General features: G+C 38.4%; 1 protein-coding gene across 6 annotated transcripts in view; it reads left to right on the forward strand.

Moving 5' to 3' along the window:
• Positions 1 to 465: 465 nt before the first annotated feature.
• The window catches only part of LOC107850260, a 65,160-nt gene continuing 46,716 nt past the window's right edge, over positions 466 to 18,909 (forward strand). The window contains exons 1-3 of one of the 6 annotated variants that reach the window (XM_047401781.1): positions 466 to 717; positions 15,763 to 15,945; positions 16,024 to 18,150. In XM_047401781.1, the coding sequence (XP_047257737.1) occupies positions 15,771 to 15,945; positions 16,024 to 18,150 (2,302 nt within the window). In that variant the 5' untranslated portion in view covers positions 466 to 717; positions 15,763 to 15,770. Of the gene's footprint in view, positions 718 to 15,704; positions 15,946 to 16,023; positions 18,151 to 18,909 lie in introns of those variants that run through there. The other 5 variants (XM_016694666.2, XM_047401782.1, XM_047401780.1 and 2 more) reach the window with 5 other exon arrangements.

The raw sequence follows: 18,909 nt of genomic DNA on the forward strand, positions 1-18,909 counted from the left end.
AAAGTTTTTTTTTTTTTTTTTAAATAAATGTAGATGTTGAGAGGTGTAAAAAAAAGTAAGGGTTGAAAAAACTAAAAAGAACCAAAAAAAAAGGAGAAAATAAAAAATAAAAAATCAAAGTAAAAGAAAAAAGAAAAAAGAAAGAAGTTGAGAGGAAAAAAAGTAAGGATTGAAAAAAATAAAAAATAAAAAGAGAAAAAAAATTAAAAAAAGAAAAAATAAAAGTTGAACTATATAAATATGGAGTTACTATTTATTATGAGAATTATTTATATAATTTATTTTATTAATCAGAGACAATTTCATTTTAAAAAATATTAATTAATAAATAAAAATTATTTAAATATATTTTTTATTCAAAACTAAAATTTAAAAGTCATCTCATCTCTTGAGATTTACGTTTGAGACCATTTTTATCATTTTCTAAATAATAAAATAAAATACCAGCAAAAGTTCTCTAACCAAACACAAAAATAAACGAAAACAAATATTGTATCTAACTCTATTTTATTTTTATTATTACTGATGATTGAGATGATAAATTACAAAAAAATATATTTGTGAGATCGTGCAAAAGCCACCATTTTCCTTTGGTTGGAATTGCTGTGTGTGTGCGCGTGAGAGAGAGGCAACAGAGAAGACTATGAGAAGCAAAACCTTCAAACAGCAAAGCTACTCCAAACAATCGATCGATTAAATTTGTATTACCCTTTCCAGGTTTTCTTCTTCACTTTTTTTTCCCCCCCTAAATTTATGAGTTGAAATTTTGAATAAAACTGCTAAGACTTTATTATTTGATTGTTTTCATTTTTTATTTGTTTTTTCAAGATTCTAGATTATTTAAGACCCCTTTTGGAATCTGGTATCTGGGTCTATTCTAGTTTTTTCATTTGGTTAAGAATGATGGTATATTGCAAATCTTGAAGCTGACTGAATTTGATTCATTTTGATGAGTTTGAAACAATTTTCTTGCATTAGTGTTTGGCCAATTAGTTTACAACTTGCAATAATAGTGATTTAGGATGGAGGATTGCAAATTTTGGAGTTGACTTAATTTTAGTCTTTTATTTTATAACCGTGGTGTTCGGGCAAAGCTTGTGCGCACCTCAACTAATAAAATGGGATACTAGGTATCTCTGTCCATTAAGGACAGGATAGATGTTAAGAAATATGGTGTTTGGAAATCTTGCAATTGGCTGAATTTGGATTCATTTTTGAAGAGTTTGAAACTAATTTGCTGAATTAGAATTAAAAGAATAGTGGTTATATGATGTGGTTGGCTCAAACGCCAGTAGAGACAAAAAAGACTAGGTGGTTTCCTCTTATCTGTCCTGGTCTTGATGGATAGAGTTAGGTGATATCTGGTGCTGTTGGGAGGTGCCAGGTGGCAAGCCTCTTATGGAATTAGTCGAGGTACACACAAGCTGGTCCAGACACCATGGTTATTAAAAAATGATGTGGGTTGGGTCAATGAGTTGGGAACTTGCAACAACGGTGGTTTTGGATGGAGGATTGCAAATTTTGGAGCTGACTGAATTTTTTTTTGTTTTTATTTTTGATAATTGTGGTGTCCGGGCCCTCTTGTGCTCACCTTGACGAATTCACGGGATATTTTCCACCTCCCATCAACAATAAGTACTAGGTAACTCTGTCTATTATGGCTCTATTATGGCTAGGACAGATGAGAGAAATTACCTAGTATTTTTGTCTCTACTGGAATTTGAATCTGGGATCCCGTGGTTGTCAGTCCACTTTATTGACCACTAGGCCACACCCTTGGGTGCTTGAGTTTATTTGTTTGACTGGAGTCTTTTTTGTTTGGTTAGGAATTGTATGACGGAGTAGGGATAGTTGTGAGATTAGTGACGCCCTTGGTTTGTGGAACCTCTTTGGACAAAGTATTGAGTAGTGGGATTAAGCTGGTGAATTGCATCAGCGAAATGGATATAGAGGATAAATATAACTTACCCAAACTAGTTTTTGATTAAGGGGCACTGAAGAATCTGTTACGAAGTTGCTTCTTTTGAATTCAAAAGTAGGTAAGTTGATCTGAGGTTGGGTCGATGAAATTAGGACTTAAAGCTTGTTGCGTGTAAACTTAATTGTATAAGCTTTAGCGTTAGTATTAGCACATTGAGGTTTGTGTGTAGTTAAATTGAAATCGATTGTTTGATTCATACAATTGATTCGTAGTAAATATACTAATGAATTTTTCCAATGGCTTCTATCGTATGTGTTAAACAGCTATCTAAGCTTTAAGTGGCTTTAGCATGGTGCCCTAGATCCTATTATAAAGCCTCACTATAGGCTACATTGTCCTTTGATTTACAATCAGTCATCTCAAGTCCTAGTGCCTACAAAACTCTTAATAGGTACCAGAATCCAACCGGAAATAATGTGAAAATCTAAGACAATTGGAGAGAAACTAATCATAGTCCAATATATTTACAGGAAAGAATGATGCTGTTGAATATGTATGTTTTTCATTAAGTAAGGTATTTCATTAGACAGCATCAAGCAAATGCAGAATTACTGAATATACACAAGCGCTGACAAAGAGCATAGGCAAAAGTTGTTAGCTCCTTTACAATCTTCAAACGCTTTAAGAGAGTGGTTTAGAGTTGAGATCCCATCAAAACATCTATGGTTCCTTTTAGTCCATAAATACCAAAAATTAACTCCAGGGATCATCACCCCGAATTTCTTGATGGACTTATCTACTCTCCATGTATTCCATCTTGCATAGGTGTCTTTCACATTTTGTGGCATGATTGTAAGCCAAAAATGCAGCAGAACATATTCCACAGGTCCTTGGCCACCGCACAGTTGATGAGCAGGTGATTGACTGTTTCTGCGCTATTCTGACACATATAACATTTATTATCCATTGGAAACCTCTTTTGATGAGATTATCCTTGTGTTAAACATGCTTCATGGAGAGCAATCCAAAAAGAACAAATGATCTTGGTAGACATTTTGGTCTTCCAAATATGTTTCCAGGGCCAAAGATCAGTGATCTGCTTCTGATAGCATATTTGATGATAACAATCTTTCACAAAGAAGGTGTTGTTTCTTCCCTGTACCAGTCTGTTAGCACAGTTCTCATTCATATTATATTTTTCCACACCAGCAAGTAGTTCAAGCAGACTTTGCGTCTCCCAATGCCACACATCTCGTGAGCATTACGTTCCAGTTGTTGCCACATCTATTATGTCCAATTGTGGAGTTTTTGTCTTGAGCAATTTATAACAGGCTTGGGTAAGCTTCCATGATCGGAGTGTTACTTATCCATCTGTACCTCCAGAATTTAATATGCGAACCATCTCCTACTCTGTATCAGACCTTTACAAAAAATTCACTCAACTTGCTAATGTATACGAAGGGGCCAATCCCATGGGGTGAATTGGGAGTTTTGTGCTCTATTTATCCCTTCTTTCATGCTTAACAACAACTTCTTTCCAGAGACTAATCATTTGTGCTAAACCTCCACAACTATTTCGCGTGCAATCTTTTGTTGTGGAAGTCACTAACGTCCAAACCTCCCTTGTTTTTTTGGTTGTATGACCTTGCCCCATATGATGATATGTAATAAGTGAAAGTTGCTACTTCCTTTCCATAAGAAGTCCCTGCTAATCTTGTACATTTGATTAAGGTCTTGCTAAGAATGGGGAAAAGTGACATGTAGTGTGTGGGTATGCTACCAAGCACACTATTGATAAGGACTAGTCGTCCTCTCATTGATAGATATTGCATCTGCCAGGAGGCCAATCTTTTTTCAAATTTCTTTATGATCTCGTTCCAGATTCGACATTCTTAAATTTTCTACCCAAGGGGTGGACAAAGTTACCTGGTACCTAATGCTGGTGGGAGGTTGCAGGTATCCTGTGGAATTAGTAGAGGTGCGCGCAAGCTGGCCCGAACACTACGGTTATAAAAAAAAATAAAAAATTCTACCCAAGGGTAGGTCAAGGTAAGTGTCATGACCCGATTTCTCAAGTCATGATGGCGCCTCTTATCCCCCAGTAGGCAAGCCAAGCCATAGCCCGGAATAATAGGTAACGGACTAACATGCAGAAATCAGTAAAGATCGTGTATAATGATAGCAATAGTAATAACAAACGACAAATAGAAAGGAGACATATATCATATGCTAAAACGAGGGAAGGCAAAAGGATCAAATACACAAACGAATCCCTTCCAAGACCTGGTAAGATCGGTACTAGATCCACTACTAAATATACCCAGGGTACTAGACAAAATCCAAAATATACCGAATATATACAAGTAGTCTCGAGTACAAAAGACTAAACTGGAGTAGATAGAGGAGGACTAGTCTCGGACGACAGTAAGCTCGCCCTGCTCCGAATTAGTACTGGAAGGTAGGAATCACGTCAATGTCGGCTGATACTACTCGGATTTGCATCAGAGAAAAGATGCAGAAGTATAGTATGAGTACCAAAGCATCGGGTACTCAGTAGCCATCATCGACCGACTGAGCTCAATACAGAAAAGGTATAACTATAATGCGAGGGTGTAATCTAAGTCATCAGTAAATAGGAATAGAAAGGTAAACAACTACCAAGCTACGCAAATGCGGTAAAGGAATAAATATAAACGATATGAAAATAAATAACGCAGTAATAACAGACAAATCAAACATAACCTAACTGACCCCCCATAAGCCCGCTAGGCACACTGAAGAAGACAATTAACCTAACCGTACTCCCATAAGTCGGTGGGACACACACGAAGTAATTAATGAAAATAAACATAAATAATCTGTAACTGAACTCCATCCCACGGAATCATAATAGCCATCCAGATGTTCACCGGGCTTGAACCGGCAGCAATGGGTAGTAACGAGAGGCCAGACACCGGACTCGAACCGGTAGTGGTGGATAATAACAAGAGGCCATATGCCGGATTCGAACCAGAAATAGTGGGTAATAACGAGAGGCCACATATATAATATACAACATAACTCATAATCAGATGCCAGACTTGAACCGAAACTCAACGGAACCACAACTCCCAAAACAACGATAATCAGTACCAGGACTCCCAAACCATCACAACCAGATGCTGGACTCGAATCGAAACTCATAGTAACCATACCCAACTATAATATTAAAATCCAAACCATACCATAACCAATGCCAAAGTAGTACCAAATTTCACAATCAATGATAGAAATAAAGTATATGCTGAACCTGAATCGGAACTAAAATGCCTTATTTAACCATTCACACATCTTAATTAAAAAAAGAGAAAATCCAAGGTTTCGCAACTTAATTCTACATCCCAAAGTGATAGATGCTATATTATATCATACGGAAAGACAAAATACCAAGATTTACTAGAATGGGGTCCTAACCGGATAAATAAGGCATGTTATGTATATATCAAACGGTACGCAACTACAATTACTTATCCAAAACTAGCACAATAGTACACAGTTTCAGTAAATAAGCTCAATCTAAAGGTAGGGTAAGCCTAGCCTACCTGGATGCCAAAACTAAAATATCTTTTCGCGAAGCCTCCGGATAGTGCCACTAAAACCCGAGCTTGAATAACTTAATGTGGATAATTAATTTCTCCCTCAATAATAATGTTACACACCAGTTGAAACACTTGAAAATTCTCATTCGTGTTTATGAAATATACGTAGCAAGTGTGTAGTAATTATGTAATGGAAAGAAAGCATATGGAGAAGCATTATACCAATAGTCATATATATATATATGACCAGCAATGACACTTAACCGACAAGAAAAGATTCCACCTGATCAATCTTTACCTTATGCAATTGATGCCACCTAATGTGCCATTTGTCACGTATGTACACATATATATCTATTAATTATCAAGTTAATCCCGTTATGTATATACTCGGGTATTGCATAAATTCATGGTAAAATAAATATACTATTTTGAATATTCCATAATTAATAGAAAATTATTTCTAATAAAACCTCTATTATATAATAATAATATTTTAACATATCTAGATTTACTATCTCCACTTAAAATATTAATAGACTATTACAAGTTATTATAAGTAATATACACATATCATCACTAATGAATTTTTTATAAAGTTAAAAATATTCTAGAAGGGTAATAAATTATATTTCTACCAAATACCAGTTGAAATTAAATAATCCACAATATATTAGATATTACTAAAATTCTCAAACGAACTGCCTGGGAACTAAACTATCAGTCCCAGCAAGTCATAAATAACTTGGGCCAGTTATAGAAAAGCTCTGCATATCGAAAATGTGTTAAAATACAGAAAAATGACTGTGAGGGTCATTACAGTAAGTGGTTGGAAATGTCCAATAGTACGCCCATGATATTTTACAGCACTTCAATATTAGCGACATTATTGACCAAATTTATTATGCTTTTCAGCACATTGGCATGCAGTCCTGAAACTGCTTCAAAGAGGAGGAGAGTAATGTTCAAGTATAACATTTGTGTTGAGGGAGCCTCATAGAAAATGAGTTTATCATCAACACATAGAAGGTGTGAAACTATGACAGAAGCCCCAGGGCTGGTTCCCACACTGAAACCCTTAATCCATTGCTTTTGTACAGCCTTTTCTAACATTTTGCTCATACCCTCCTTTCCTAAAATAATCAAAAACGAAGAGGGGGTTTCTTTGTTTGATTCCTTGACGAGGAGAGAGAAAATACCCACTGGTCCTCTATTCACAATGACAGAGTATTTCATAGTTGAAATACAAAATTTGATCCATCTAATCCACCTGTCTCCAAATCCCATCTTCCTTAAGATGGAAATAAAGTAAGACAAGTTGAGCTAATCAAATGCCTTTTCAATGTCGAGTTCGAACAGCACGCCAGGTTCACCACTTTTAACCCTCCAATCTAGCACTTTGTTTGCTGTCAAAGGTGCATCTGTAATTTGCCTGAGTTTATGAAGGCATTCTGATGTGATGAAACAAGCTTGCCAATACTCCTCTTAAGCCTTTTTGCCCAAAGCTTGACAGAATCTTGTATATACTACCTATGAGGCTAATTGGCCTATAGTCTTTTAATCCCGTAGCTCATTTTCTATAAGCTAAGAGCTCCCATCATAGCTGGCTTGATAAAATCCCATGTTCTCTGAAAGAAAGCCATAGTGAAACCATCAGGTCCTGGTGCTTTGTCAGGACTGGATGATAGTGTGAATTTCCTCTCATGAAAAGTTTATTCAAGCATATCAACATCATTGCATATTAAGTTGGGTACATCTTCAAAATTGGTAGTAGACCGCCAAGCTTTGGTTTCTGTGTATAGATTCTGGTAGTACCTTAGTATCTTGTCCTTAATTTGCATTTTGTCTTCAATTAATTCACCCCCACCTGAGTTTATCTCTGTTGTTATATCTCGTGCAGGAGTTGGCCATTGTTTGAGTATAATTTGTGTTTTTGCCTCCATCCTTAAACCACAAACATCTGGATGTTTGCCCCAAGAAATTGATTCAGCTTTGGCCAAATTTTGAACTTCCAACTTCAGATTAATAAACCTTTGCTTTTCCAGTTGAGTGGGGTTTCTGATCTCGACAACCTTTTTCTAAGGCTGATATTTTTGCTAGAGCTCTGCTTTGTGTTTCTTCAACTCTACCATATACTTCCTTATTCAATATGGTAGTATCTTTTTTCAGATTCCTCAATTTCTGAGTGAGGATGAAATCTGGAGAACCACCTACTATATAGTTTTGCCACCACCCTTTTAACATGTTAATGAAACCCTTTTGTTGCAGCCACATGTTCTCAAATTTGAAATAAGAACTTGTTGTTTCCCGGACTCCATTTTCCAGCAATAGTGGTTTATGGTTAGAGATAACAATTGGAAGTGCTAACTGTTTACTAGATGGTAAACTATCATTCCATTCAGTAGAGAAGAGAAATTTATCAATTCTGAAAGCTTGAAGGGTGTTTCCCCCCTTCACCTGGTATATTGAGCCCCTTGAGGAGGTGGGTCAATCAGTTGGAGGTCTGAAAAGTTCAATATGGCCCTGGTTATTCATGTTTAATTGAATCTTTTATATTTGAACCTGTACCCATTGGGATTGCCTCATCATTCATTGATCAGCGATCACCCGAAGGTCCCTTTATTGTACTAAGTTTTAACCAAGATTCTTCCCTTTTTGCATTATTGTAGGGTCATACACCCCTGTGAAACACGATCTAAAATTTTTATGGAGATTTTCAAGGAAATAGGTAATTGAGCAGCTGCGTAGATAAAAATCAGAACATTTCCAGGATTTCTTATCTCAAAATATAATTGTAAAGAATGGATCTGGGCATAGCTCAACTCCAAAAGCTAGCTCATGGGGGGGAGGATTGTCCAAGTCTATATAAGGAGACCAATTGCCCAATCTCTTTTTTGACGTGGAACTCTTAAACACGCCCCACACCCCATGCCTCCTTTTAGGAGCGTGGACAATATAATATGAGGCCCAATATTGATGTACAAAGAATTGAGATGAGCCCGACTCTGATACCATATAAAGAAATGGATCTTAGGTCTAGCCCAATCCCAAAAGCTAGCTTGTAGGGTGTGAGGATTGTCCAAGTCCATATATAAGGAGACCAATTGAATACCCTTTTTCGATGTGGGACGCTTAACAATGATGATACAACCCCTCCCATCACTTGCCTTCATTCCAGCCCAAGCAACCTACCTATTCTCTCATAATTGGTGTACCATACATTTGACCAATCTTCTATTTTAAGCCCCGTTTGGCCATGAGAAATATTCACTTTTTTCAGATTTTTTTTTCACTTTATTCATAAACTGATGTTTGGCCATAAAAGTTTCAAATACAACTTGAAATTGTATTTGAAAAAGTGAAAACAAGTCTCAACCTTGTTTTACTTTTTTTTATTCCCACTTCTCTCAAGAAATTTTAAAAAAACAACTTCCAGTTTATATTCATGGCCAAACACAACTCCAACTCCAAAAAAAATTGATTTTCATGGCCCAAAGGCCTACTTAGTTTCTTGAAAGCATAGAATATTCGGCCTCCATTTACGGATCAAGAAACTCATGGTGTTCCTTTTATTGTTGACATTGACCCTTCAAATTAAATTGATGATTTCCCTTTTAAAAGTTGTGTTTGTCGTTTCTGTTCCCTTCCAAATTAAATTCACGAGAATGCTTGAATCCGAAAATTTACCCCAAACGCTTTCTAAGCTTTTCCCATTGCTATCTTCGTCCATTTTGGTGTCTCAATAACATAGGGTTGTTGCACCGTTAATGGAGCAAGATGTTTGTCTCCCTAAGTGATACGAGCATGGTTAGCACAATTCATGCTAGACCTATACCCCAAGATACACAAGTTGTGATCATGGAAAGAAGAGCTTGGGAAGGACCTAGAAATACCCCAACGAAGGTCTACAATGTGTGGGAGGTCCCAGAAAACAAAGACAAACGAAGGTCTGTAATGTGTGGGAGGTCCCAGAAAACAAAGATGAAGAGGATATTCTATCCATTTGTGCGAGTATATCGCATAGACGCACAACAAGCCAGCCATAGATTCACAATTGGCCAAGCCTTGGACGCACAATGAGCCTTAGACGCACAAATGGGCATGGACACATAAATAGGTTGCCTACCTTTTAAATAAGCCACTTTTGGGCTATAGTTGTAAAGACAAATACTCTAAATACTTACCTTAGTTATTTCATTTGGTAGATTTTGATCATTGAAGATTGTGAAGGAAAAAGCTTGTAGTTTACTCTAGGTGAAACCTAGCATTAGTGTAATCAAGTAGTTGTTAGTTGATACTTGTAGTTTGAGTAGTTAGGGTAGATTCCCGATATTGCTCGTGTTAACTTCTTCGCTTAATCGATCATCAAGTTTTCTTTTTTGTGGATTCAATTAGGTTTTCTCGTCTTTGATTGAGTCGATTTTATTGTTGTTTGATTGGATTCAATTAAAAGGTGAAGGTATCGAGTCCTTTGTTGCTCGTAAATCAGTTGAATTTCGATAATTCCACATATTCTTTTTGTTATTTCAATTTTTCGCGTTTTGATTCTAGTCTCGATTAGAATCGTATCACCAAGGGAGTGATAGAGAATCACTAACAGGAGTAGAAAAATTGGAATCAGTGCATGCAATGGATTGGGTGGGAGATAGAATCCGGCCAATTCGAATGCAAAGAGAGACCTCTGAGAACTTTTCTGAATTTTTCAGCTTAATCGTCTGTTTCCTCTCCTGCCTCAGATTGAAACTTCCGCTGTAATCACAAGAGTTGTTGTAATAATTGGTGAAGGCTAATGAGAATGACGATGTATTACCCACTGCTAAATATGGAGGCCTGCACTTAGCTTTCCACTCCTGGAGGGGCTTTCTCTTAGGTTTAAAGTCCTACTTGGGCCCTTTGAGTAATAAGACTTAACAGAGCCCTGGCCCAACTTTTGTTTGTTTGGTCCTCTTAGCTAGGGTGTTCACGGTTTGGTTACAAACCATGTTATGCTGGAGCTAACATTATTTTTGCTATTGTTATTATTTGCATCGGGTGCCTATTAATGATATATCTTACTTCATTAATAAAAGGGCCATATTAAAACCATCCCGTCCTGATGTTTATCCCCTTTGCAACAATTATTTTCGCAACTTGTAATTGTCTGGACCACTTCCTCTTTAAGTGAAGTGCTTTTGCAACCACATTTTTTCCTCTTCTGATTTTCTGGAGACTTTGGTTCACTGTAAGTAATTGGTAAGACTTGAAAAATTTCAACTATAATCTCGTCTTGATTATCCTTGATTTACCTGGCAGCCTCTAACTTGTCAATCTGACAGTATCTCGTGTGAGGTTGGAAAACCTGCACAGTACTTTAGTCATAAAACATCTCAACTTGGGCCACCAGGATATCTTCTCCATTTTGGCTATCTCTTGCAATCTCATCAAGGTTGCTGCCTTCGCTGTCATATTCTGTTCAGTTTAATATTTCTGCTCTCTGTTGGATTTCCAACATTCTTAGCCTTTCCAGTCCATTTTGGTTATCTCTTGCAATTTCATCAAGGTTGCAGCCTTCGCTGTCATATTCTGTTCAGTTTAATATTTCTGCACTCTGTTGGATTTCCAACATTCTTAGCCTTTCCAGCATTCTGCTGCTTCTTCTTCTGCTTCCATGTTACCAAATTGTTCACATTCCATTCTGGTGATGTTGCTTCAACATTTTAAGCTTTTATGGCCAAAGCATAATCAGGCCTTCCTCTAACTTTCTGCCATCCTTTGACTATATTCGTGATTCGTGAAACCTTGTAATTCCAATCATAATTTCCTTATTTACAATACGCACCCTTTTTTGCCCCACTGCCTACATACCAGTTCAGTAGGATGATCTGAGAGTATTTGTGGCAGAACAGATGGTTTGGTAATTCTGGATCCACCGTTGCATTCATTTGAATAGAGAGATCTGTCAGTTCTTGATGAGCTCCCAAATTATTAGTTTTTACCTTTTAACATTATGAAAACAAGCCCGCCTCAAGGCTAGGAAAAAGTAGTGCTTCAGAGTAGGCTTGAAGGTGTATTTCAATTAAATTATTGCCATGTTGATGTGTCCTAGAGCGCTAGATGAGAATGTAGGGGGATGGTGTTCATTGTGCAGGTCATCTAGACTCTGTGCTCCTTAATCGCAATACATGAATTTTGTGATGGGTAGTAGTGCAAATTGCTTCACTTTTTTTTTTTTTTTAAAATCAAGTTAAAGATTTCATTGATAATAACAAGGTCATTTTGGCCGTATACAAGTGGTATACCAAAAAAGAATAGACATACAAAATATGGTTCTCTCCAAAAGACATCCAATCCTCTATACAGATAGGAACTACATAGGTGCACCAAAGGAAAATAATGGATCGGAGACTACTACTCAGATGAGCAAAGCTCATCTCCACCCCTTCATAAGCTTTCCTATCTCTCTCTTTCCAAATGACCCACATAAGAGCGAGAGGAGTAACATTCCTCGCCGTTTGCCTTTTTTTTCTAGCCCCACTCCTCCAACCGAACAACAACTCCGTCGCAGATCTTGGCATCACCTAAGAAACGCCAAACCATTCGAAGATATCCCCCCATAACTTCGTGGCTTATGTGCAATGTAAAAGGGTATGATCCACGTCCTCACCTGTCTCTTTGCAAAGGAAGCATTCGTTTTCTGCCGCCAAGATTACCCCTCTAGTAGCTAACCACATGAAAAAGCTCACTTTTCTCGACACCTTCAGTATCCAACCGAATCAAATGGGAAACTCTCATCCGCCCTAACCAAAAGCCTCTCGTAAAAGGACTTAACAGAGAACACTTTGTTATTCCCAACTCCCTACTCAAAGTATCTGTTGATTGATTCACAATGATTTTGAAGTAAAGCTAACAGTCTCTGAAGCTCAGCCACCTCCCAATCTTGGAAATTCCTTTTGAACCTCAAATCCCAAAAAGTCTCATCCCCTTGTGTCCCCCTAATTTGTTGAACGGACAACTCCCTTGGCAAGAAACCCTAAACAAACTTGTAAATTCCACTTTTGCCCCCCAAAACTAACTCTACTCCCTCCCCGACCTTAAACCCAATGTTGTCACTAAAAGCTTCCCACCCCTTCATAATATTCTTCCACACACCACACCCAAAAGGCAAAGTTATCCTATTTGTTGTCCATCTCCTTCCATTTCTCCATATTTATCCACTATCACCCCTCTCCATAAAACTTCTCCCTCTACCCTAAATCTCCACAACCATTTGCCCAAGAGAGCTTCGTTAAAAACCTTCAAATCCTTAACCCCAAGACCTCCACACTGTTTAGGAGATGTCACGGTCTCCCATCGAACTAAGTGAAACTTCTTTGCTCCATCCGCCGCATCGCAAAGTTGCAACCTTTCCAACTTCCCTATAACATCATTGGGAGCATTGAACAGGGGCATGGAAAAAGTAGGGATACTTGATAAAGTGCTCTTTTAAGCACTTCCTTATCTCCTTTGGACAAGTATCTTTTCTGCCAACCAGCTAGCCTCTACTCTCTGAATGACCGGATTCCAAACATTAATATCCTTGTTCGCTTTGACTAGAGGTAACCTACATTGTAATACATGTGCAAGCAAATCCATGTTATCCATAATACCAACCAGTATGATTACGCATTTTCTGAGGTTAATTTTAAGCCCTGGCACCACCTGGAACCAGGTTAGCACTTGTCCGAGGTAGTCCAACTGAAGCCCATCTGCATCACATAACACCAAAGTATCATTGGTAAATAAGGGATGCAAAACTGACATGGATGATGGAACCCACCCCACCAACTGCTGCCTTGAATCCCATAATATGTCTGCCTAGACTGCTTTGTCCATCATCTGTTCAATGCTTCCATCACCAAGATAAATAGCATAGATGATAGCGGATCTCCTTGCTCAGACCCTTCGAATTGCCCAAAAAGACCACATGGATTGCCATTCACTAACACTGAGTAGCTCACTGAAGATATGCAGAAACTGATCACTTCCTCCATTTCTCTCCAAAGGCCATCCTCATCAAAATGGAATTCAAGAATTTCCAATTTACATGGTCATAAGCCTTCTCCAGATCTAACTTGCACAAAACACCTGACACACCCATTTTCTTCCTCCAATCTACCACTTCATTTGCCACCAAAGATGCATCCAGACTCTGTCTTCCTTTGACAAAAATATTTTGTGAAGAAGAGAGTCTTATCCAAACTTTCTTAAGCCTATTAGAAAGCACCTTAGAAATGATCTTGCAGATGCTACCCACTAGACTAATAGGTCTGTAATCCCCGTTGCTAGTAGCCCACTTCTTCTTAGGAATAATGACAATGAATGAAGTTTTTGAATTCACCCTTTTCTTGGAACTCGTGAATGGTGCTCAAAACATCATGTTTGACAGTACTCCAACAATGCTGAAAGAAAGCCAAAGTGAAACCAACCATCTAGCCCTGGCGGCTGAGAGGCGCCTGGTCACCTGCACAACTCTCAGCCGCCACACGCACTTCCTCCTCCTCTAAAGCTCTCTCTAACGACTCACTATTATCCCTTCCAACTCTCAGATTTGGCCTCCATTCCGCTTCCTCTATGAACAATCGTTCATGGAACTGAACAGTTGCTCCCTCCCCTTCTTCCTCCCCCTCATAGTGAATCCCCCCAGACCTCTTCCTCTTCCTATTTGCACTTGCGACCTTGTGAAAGAATTTTGTGTTAGAATCCCCCTCCTCCAACCACAATGCCCTCGATTTTTGTCTCCAGCTAGTCTCTTAAGCCAAAGCCAAAGAAGCTAGTTCCCCTTTTAACACTTCTTTCTTCTCTCTTTCCCTCTCATCTAATTCTCTTCTCACCTCTAACCTATCTAACTCCCCCACTTCAATCATAATCTCCCTCTTCTACCTCCCAGCACTTCCTTGTTCCATACTCTAATGTCTTTCTCGAGCATCTATAATTTTTTAGCAAGTTTGAAAGACGGTCTCCCTCCACGACATAGTTGCCCCATCACCCGGCTACTAAATCTCCAAAATTTGTCGCCTGCAACCTCATAGTTTCAAATCTGAAAGGGGATCTCGTCCTTTTACCCCTACCACCATCCAACAAGATAGGTGAATGATCCGAGACCAGTCGCGGAAGAGGGAACTGGATTACATTTGGTGCCAACTCTTCCCAAGAAGTAGATACTAGAAATCTCTCCAACCTAGATTTGGAATTAGAATCCTCCGACCTAGACCAAGTGAAATTAGCACATGACAAAGGTAAATCAATAAGAAGATGGTTATCAATAAACTCTGGAAACTCCCTCATAGCCCTGGATATAACCGACAACCCAACCTCTTCTCCGGAAATCTTATATTGTTGAAATACCCCGCTAATACCCAAGGTATCTCCCACCTCTCAATACATGCCCCCAATTCCTCTCAGACAGCAACTTTAGATCCCTCCCCTACGGGTCCGTATACACCCCAAGACCCCATTCTACCCCATTCCTGAATTTCTTAAACCTAGCACCAACCATGAATTCCCCTTTAACTACCTGCAAACTTTCCAATTTTCTCTCATCCCAAAGAACTAGTATTCCTCCCGCATTCCCACAAGCCGGAAGATAGTCATACTTCACCCACCTTTCCACCCCACACACTCCTTACTATGCTATCTGACAAGTATATTCTTATTTCTTAGATCTCATTCCATATTTTCATGTAATAAAATAAATCAGCATTAGCATTAGGATAAGATGGGTCTTCTTTGGGTTAGGCTTATTTTCAATTATATCCATTTTGTTGTCCGTAAAGGATAGAGGAGAAAGTAGGGAGGGTGAGTGTCCATTTTGGAGTCTTTTGTACTTTGTGGTCCTTAAATGGAGCCATTTGGGCTTGCAATCTTTAATAGTGATACTAGATGTGCCATTTCTCTTACTTATTACTTGTCCTAATTGAATTCTCATTATAACCATGTGTGCTAATTGGAAAAGTATCTGCTATCATCTAATTGGTTGTAACTTTTCATGGGCATTTTTTTTTTTGATAGATAATGTGATGTGTATTATTGATGTATGACAGCAAAAAGAAAATGCAGAGGGTAGTACATCCAAGACGGAACCATTCCTGATTTTGAAAATGACTAAGAAAGTCAGCATGTCTTTGGCTAACAAATTTCATGGGCGTTTTAACATATTATCATGTTCTTTCATGAATTTGTTGCCTGCAACTTTCAATACGTCAATGGCTATTATTTCCTGCTTATTTTTGTTATCCCTTTGCATAGGCGCTGGCATGGATTTTGCCTATGGTGGTGAAGAACCTGCGATACTGCAGCTGCAGAAATGGGAGTCTTCGCGGGTCCAAGTCAACCTGTCAGACTTTCGTGAAGGTTTTATTTCTCCTAGTCGGGAGTTATTGGTGCTACTTTCATATAATTGTGAAGCTTTGCTGCTTCCATTGGGTAAATGTGAATATATTTAATTCACCTCTCACTTCAACATTGGAGATTTTCTATTTACCTCTAACAGATTCCTGTTCTTTGCAGGTAAAAGTATTAGGGATCCAAAAAGCTCTAAGAATTTCCAGAATCAGGATGCTTTATTTTCCTTCTCACTGGAGCGCATGTTACCTTGTAAAACAGAATTAGGGGATGATTATGAGAGCACTTCGCAGTCCATTGAGACAGAGACGTGTAACATAAAAACAAGGGCAGCTGATTTTACAGGATCTATCTGTTTCCCTTCTATTTCTGATGTAAGCACAGTGGCTTGGGGTATGTGTGAAGGTTTATGTAGTCAGCATGACAATGTTCCTTACAAAGAACTGCTTTTCGTGTTAGGCAGTGAGGGGGTAACTGTCCATGCTTTTTGCCAATCCTATATGATGAGCGAGTTAATAACAACCACAGAACAAGATGTAGGTCAAGGGTTATGGGTGGAGTGGGGGCCGTCAGCAGCTTCAGCTCAACTATCAGGAGCTGTGCCTTTGTGTGACTCCAACATGCAGTCCAATGACTCCCTGGGTGTCAGTGACAGGAGCTGTTCCAGTGTAACTGGGGAAATAGCGAATAGTTATTCTATGGAGGGTCAAAAGGAGTTGTCATCTGAGAGTGTTGGAGGGAAAAGATGGTTTTGTACTTATTTGACTAAAGTTGAAACAATGAAATCTGATGGAACAGTGTATACAAAGTTCCCAGATAAATCATCAGTTCCTTCATCTGCTTCAGTTGTCTCCTTTAGTAATTTTCTCAGTTGTCCACAGCTATTGGAATTTCTATCTGATGGTTCTCCTGTATCACATGACAAACAGAATGGTAATATCTCAGCTGAAGATCAGATGAGCAGTTCTTACAAATGTTTTAGAGTGTTCTCTAATGATGCACAATGCTTGATTGGGTTTGCCTTAAGTACAAAGAAAGATGTTCAAAATGACAGCACAAATATGGATGATGGAACAGGCTGTGAAGTTTTTGTTGCTGTTGCCAGGTTAATTAATTGGGGAATGCAGTGGGTTTGTTCAGTGACAGTGGGCAAATGCCTTGAGGGCAGGCCAGCAATTGAGTGGCCAGATTTTAGATTTTCTCATGCTTTTCTTATTTGTCTTAATGTTTCTGGCTTAGTCTCCATGTACATTGCATTAACCGGTGAACATATAGTATGTTTAGATATGTTAAATATTTGTGGAGTTTCTCCTTCCTTAGTATCTCAAGAACAAAAGAATCCATCTTTGAAAATTAGAGAAAGTTGTATTGAAGAGAAGAAATGCGGTCAACTCGTCAATCAAACAGGAGATTTTGTTGGTAGAAGAAGGTTCAAGCGGCTTCTTGTTATTTCCCATTCCTTGACATTTTGTGTGATCGATGAATATGGTTTAACATATGTAATACATGTGGATGATCATATCCCAAAGAAGTATCATTCACTTGAGAAGTTACACCCTCCTTATAAACAATTGAGTGATGGAATGTTGGCTGCTTGGGAGGTAGGTGCCGCTGAAATTGGTTATCGAAGGGTCTTTTCTGATTTTTTAGGTGGGAAGGAACAAAGAAAATCATCCGTCATTAGAGAGTCTTCTTTCACCAATAATACACATGAGGAAAGTAAGTATGGCTCATATGGAAGCAGCCTATCTGATGCTCTTGAAGTAAATAAGAATAGGATGTTTGGTAGTAGATTACGTTCACGCCATAGCAGAAAAATTTTCCTTGCTATAGATGGATCTAAAGAAGATAGTGTTGTTTGTTTTTCTCCTTTTGGAATCACTCGGCTAGTGAAGGGAAAATGTTCTGAGGGCAATGGGAAGTGTCGACTTGTTCATTCCAGTTTAAATATAAACATGACAATAAATGATGACAGCAGCTATAACATCCAAGGTTGGGATGCCATAGTGGACAAAGCTATAGGTTGTAGTTTTCATGGTTGTTTGTATTTGGTCACAAACGACGGTATTGCTGTAGTTCTGCCTCGTCTTTCTCTTCCTTCGAATTTCTACCCGGTCGAAGCAATTGGATACCGGCAATCTTGTTATATTTCTGGTTCAAAGTATGAAGTGCAGAAGCTTCATGAGTTTGAAAGCATTAAAAGACCTTTTTCTCCATGGAAAGTGGAATTGTTGGATAAAACTCTCTTGTATGAAGGGCCTGAAGTGGCAGATGAATTATGCTTGGAAAATGGTAATTCCATGAAGCTGAAGTACACTCTTTTACAGTTTTACTAGCCTTCACATTTTTTCTCCCTCATGAAGTTAAATGCTTCCAGATGGATAAATATGTCACCTTAGAGTTTATCTGGCCAATTTTCCATGTCTTACTTTTTACTTTGCGCTACTTGAATTTTACAGTTTGTGCACATGTTCTAGTTGTTAATTGGTGAATCAGGAATACTGCTGTTGTCTTTGGTAAAATCGAAAATTTGAGATATAGCGATAGTAAATTAATGTGTTGCCTGGGCAGGGCTGCTACTTAATGAAAAGAAAGAGGAACATGAAAGATTTAACTTTTCCAAGCTATAAGAGTCAACACACGAACAATAATAAGCACCGCACATTAACAAAAAAGAGTCACTTTGGACTTCTGTTATGTGGTTATTTAGGTGTAACTGCTGGCAACTTGGCAGATTTATCCTCATTTAGCCGAAATATATCAAGTAGTTACCGTTTGATGCTTTTTAGGCCTAGTAAATGGTTCTACCAATTAATCTATCAAACTAGGAAGGGAGTATCCCTTCCAAAGCCTCATTGTCCCCATTGGGTTACTCCAGAACTCCTGCCAATAGGGATCCCTGAGGTGATTATGTGAATTGTGGATGGGGCACAGGCAGTTGGTTCCCAGACTTCTGGTCAGATCCATCTAATATGATACCACTTAATGAGCTGCCCCCTGCAAAAGTTAGACAACTTCTCAACGTTTCCTGCTTCTTCAGCAGAAAACGTG

This window comes from Capsicum annuum, chromosome 12 (genome assembly GCF_002878395.1).
Source record: "Capsicum annuum cultivar UCD-10X-F1 chromosome 12, UCD10Xv1.1, whole genome shotgun sequence".
NCBI lineage: Eukaryota > Viridiplantae > Streptophyta > Magnoliopsida > Solanales > Solanaceae > Capsicum > Capsicum annuum.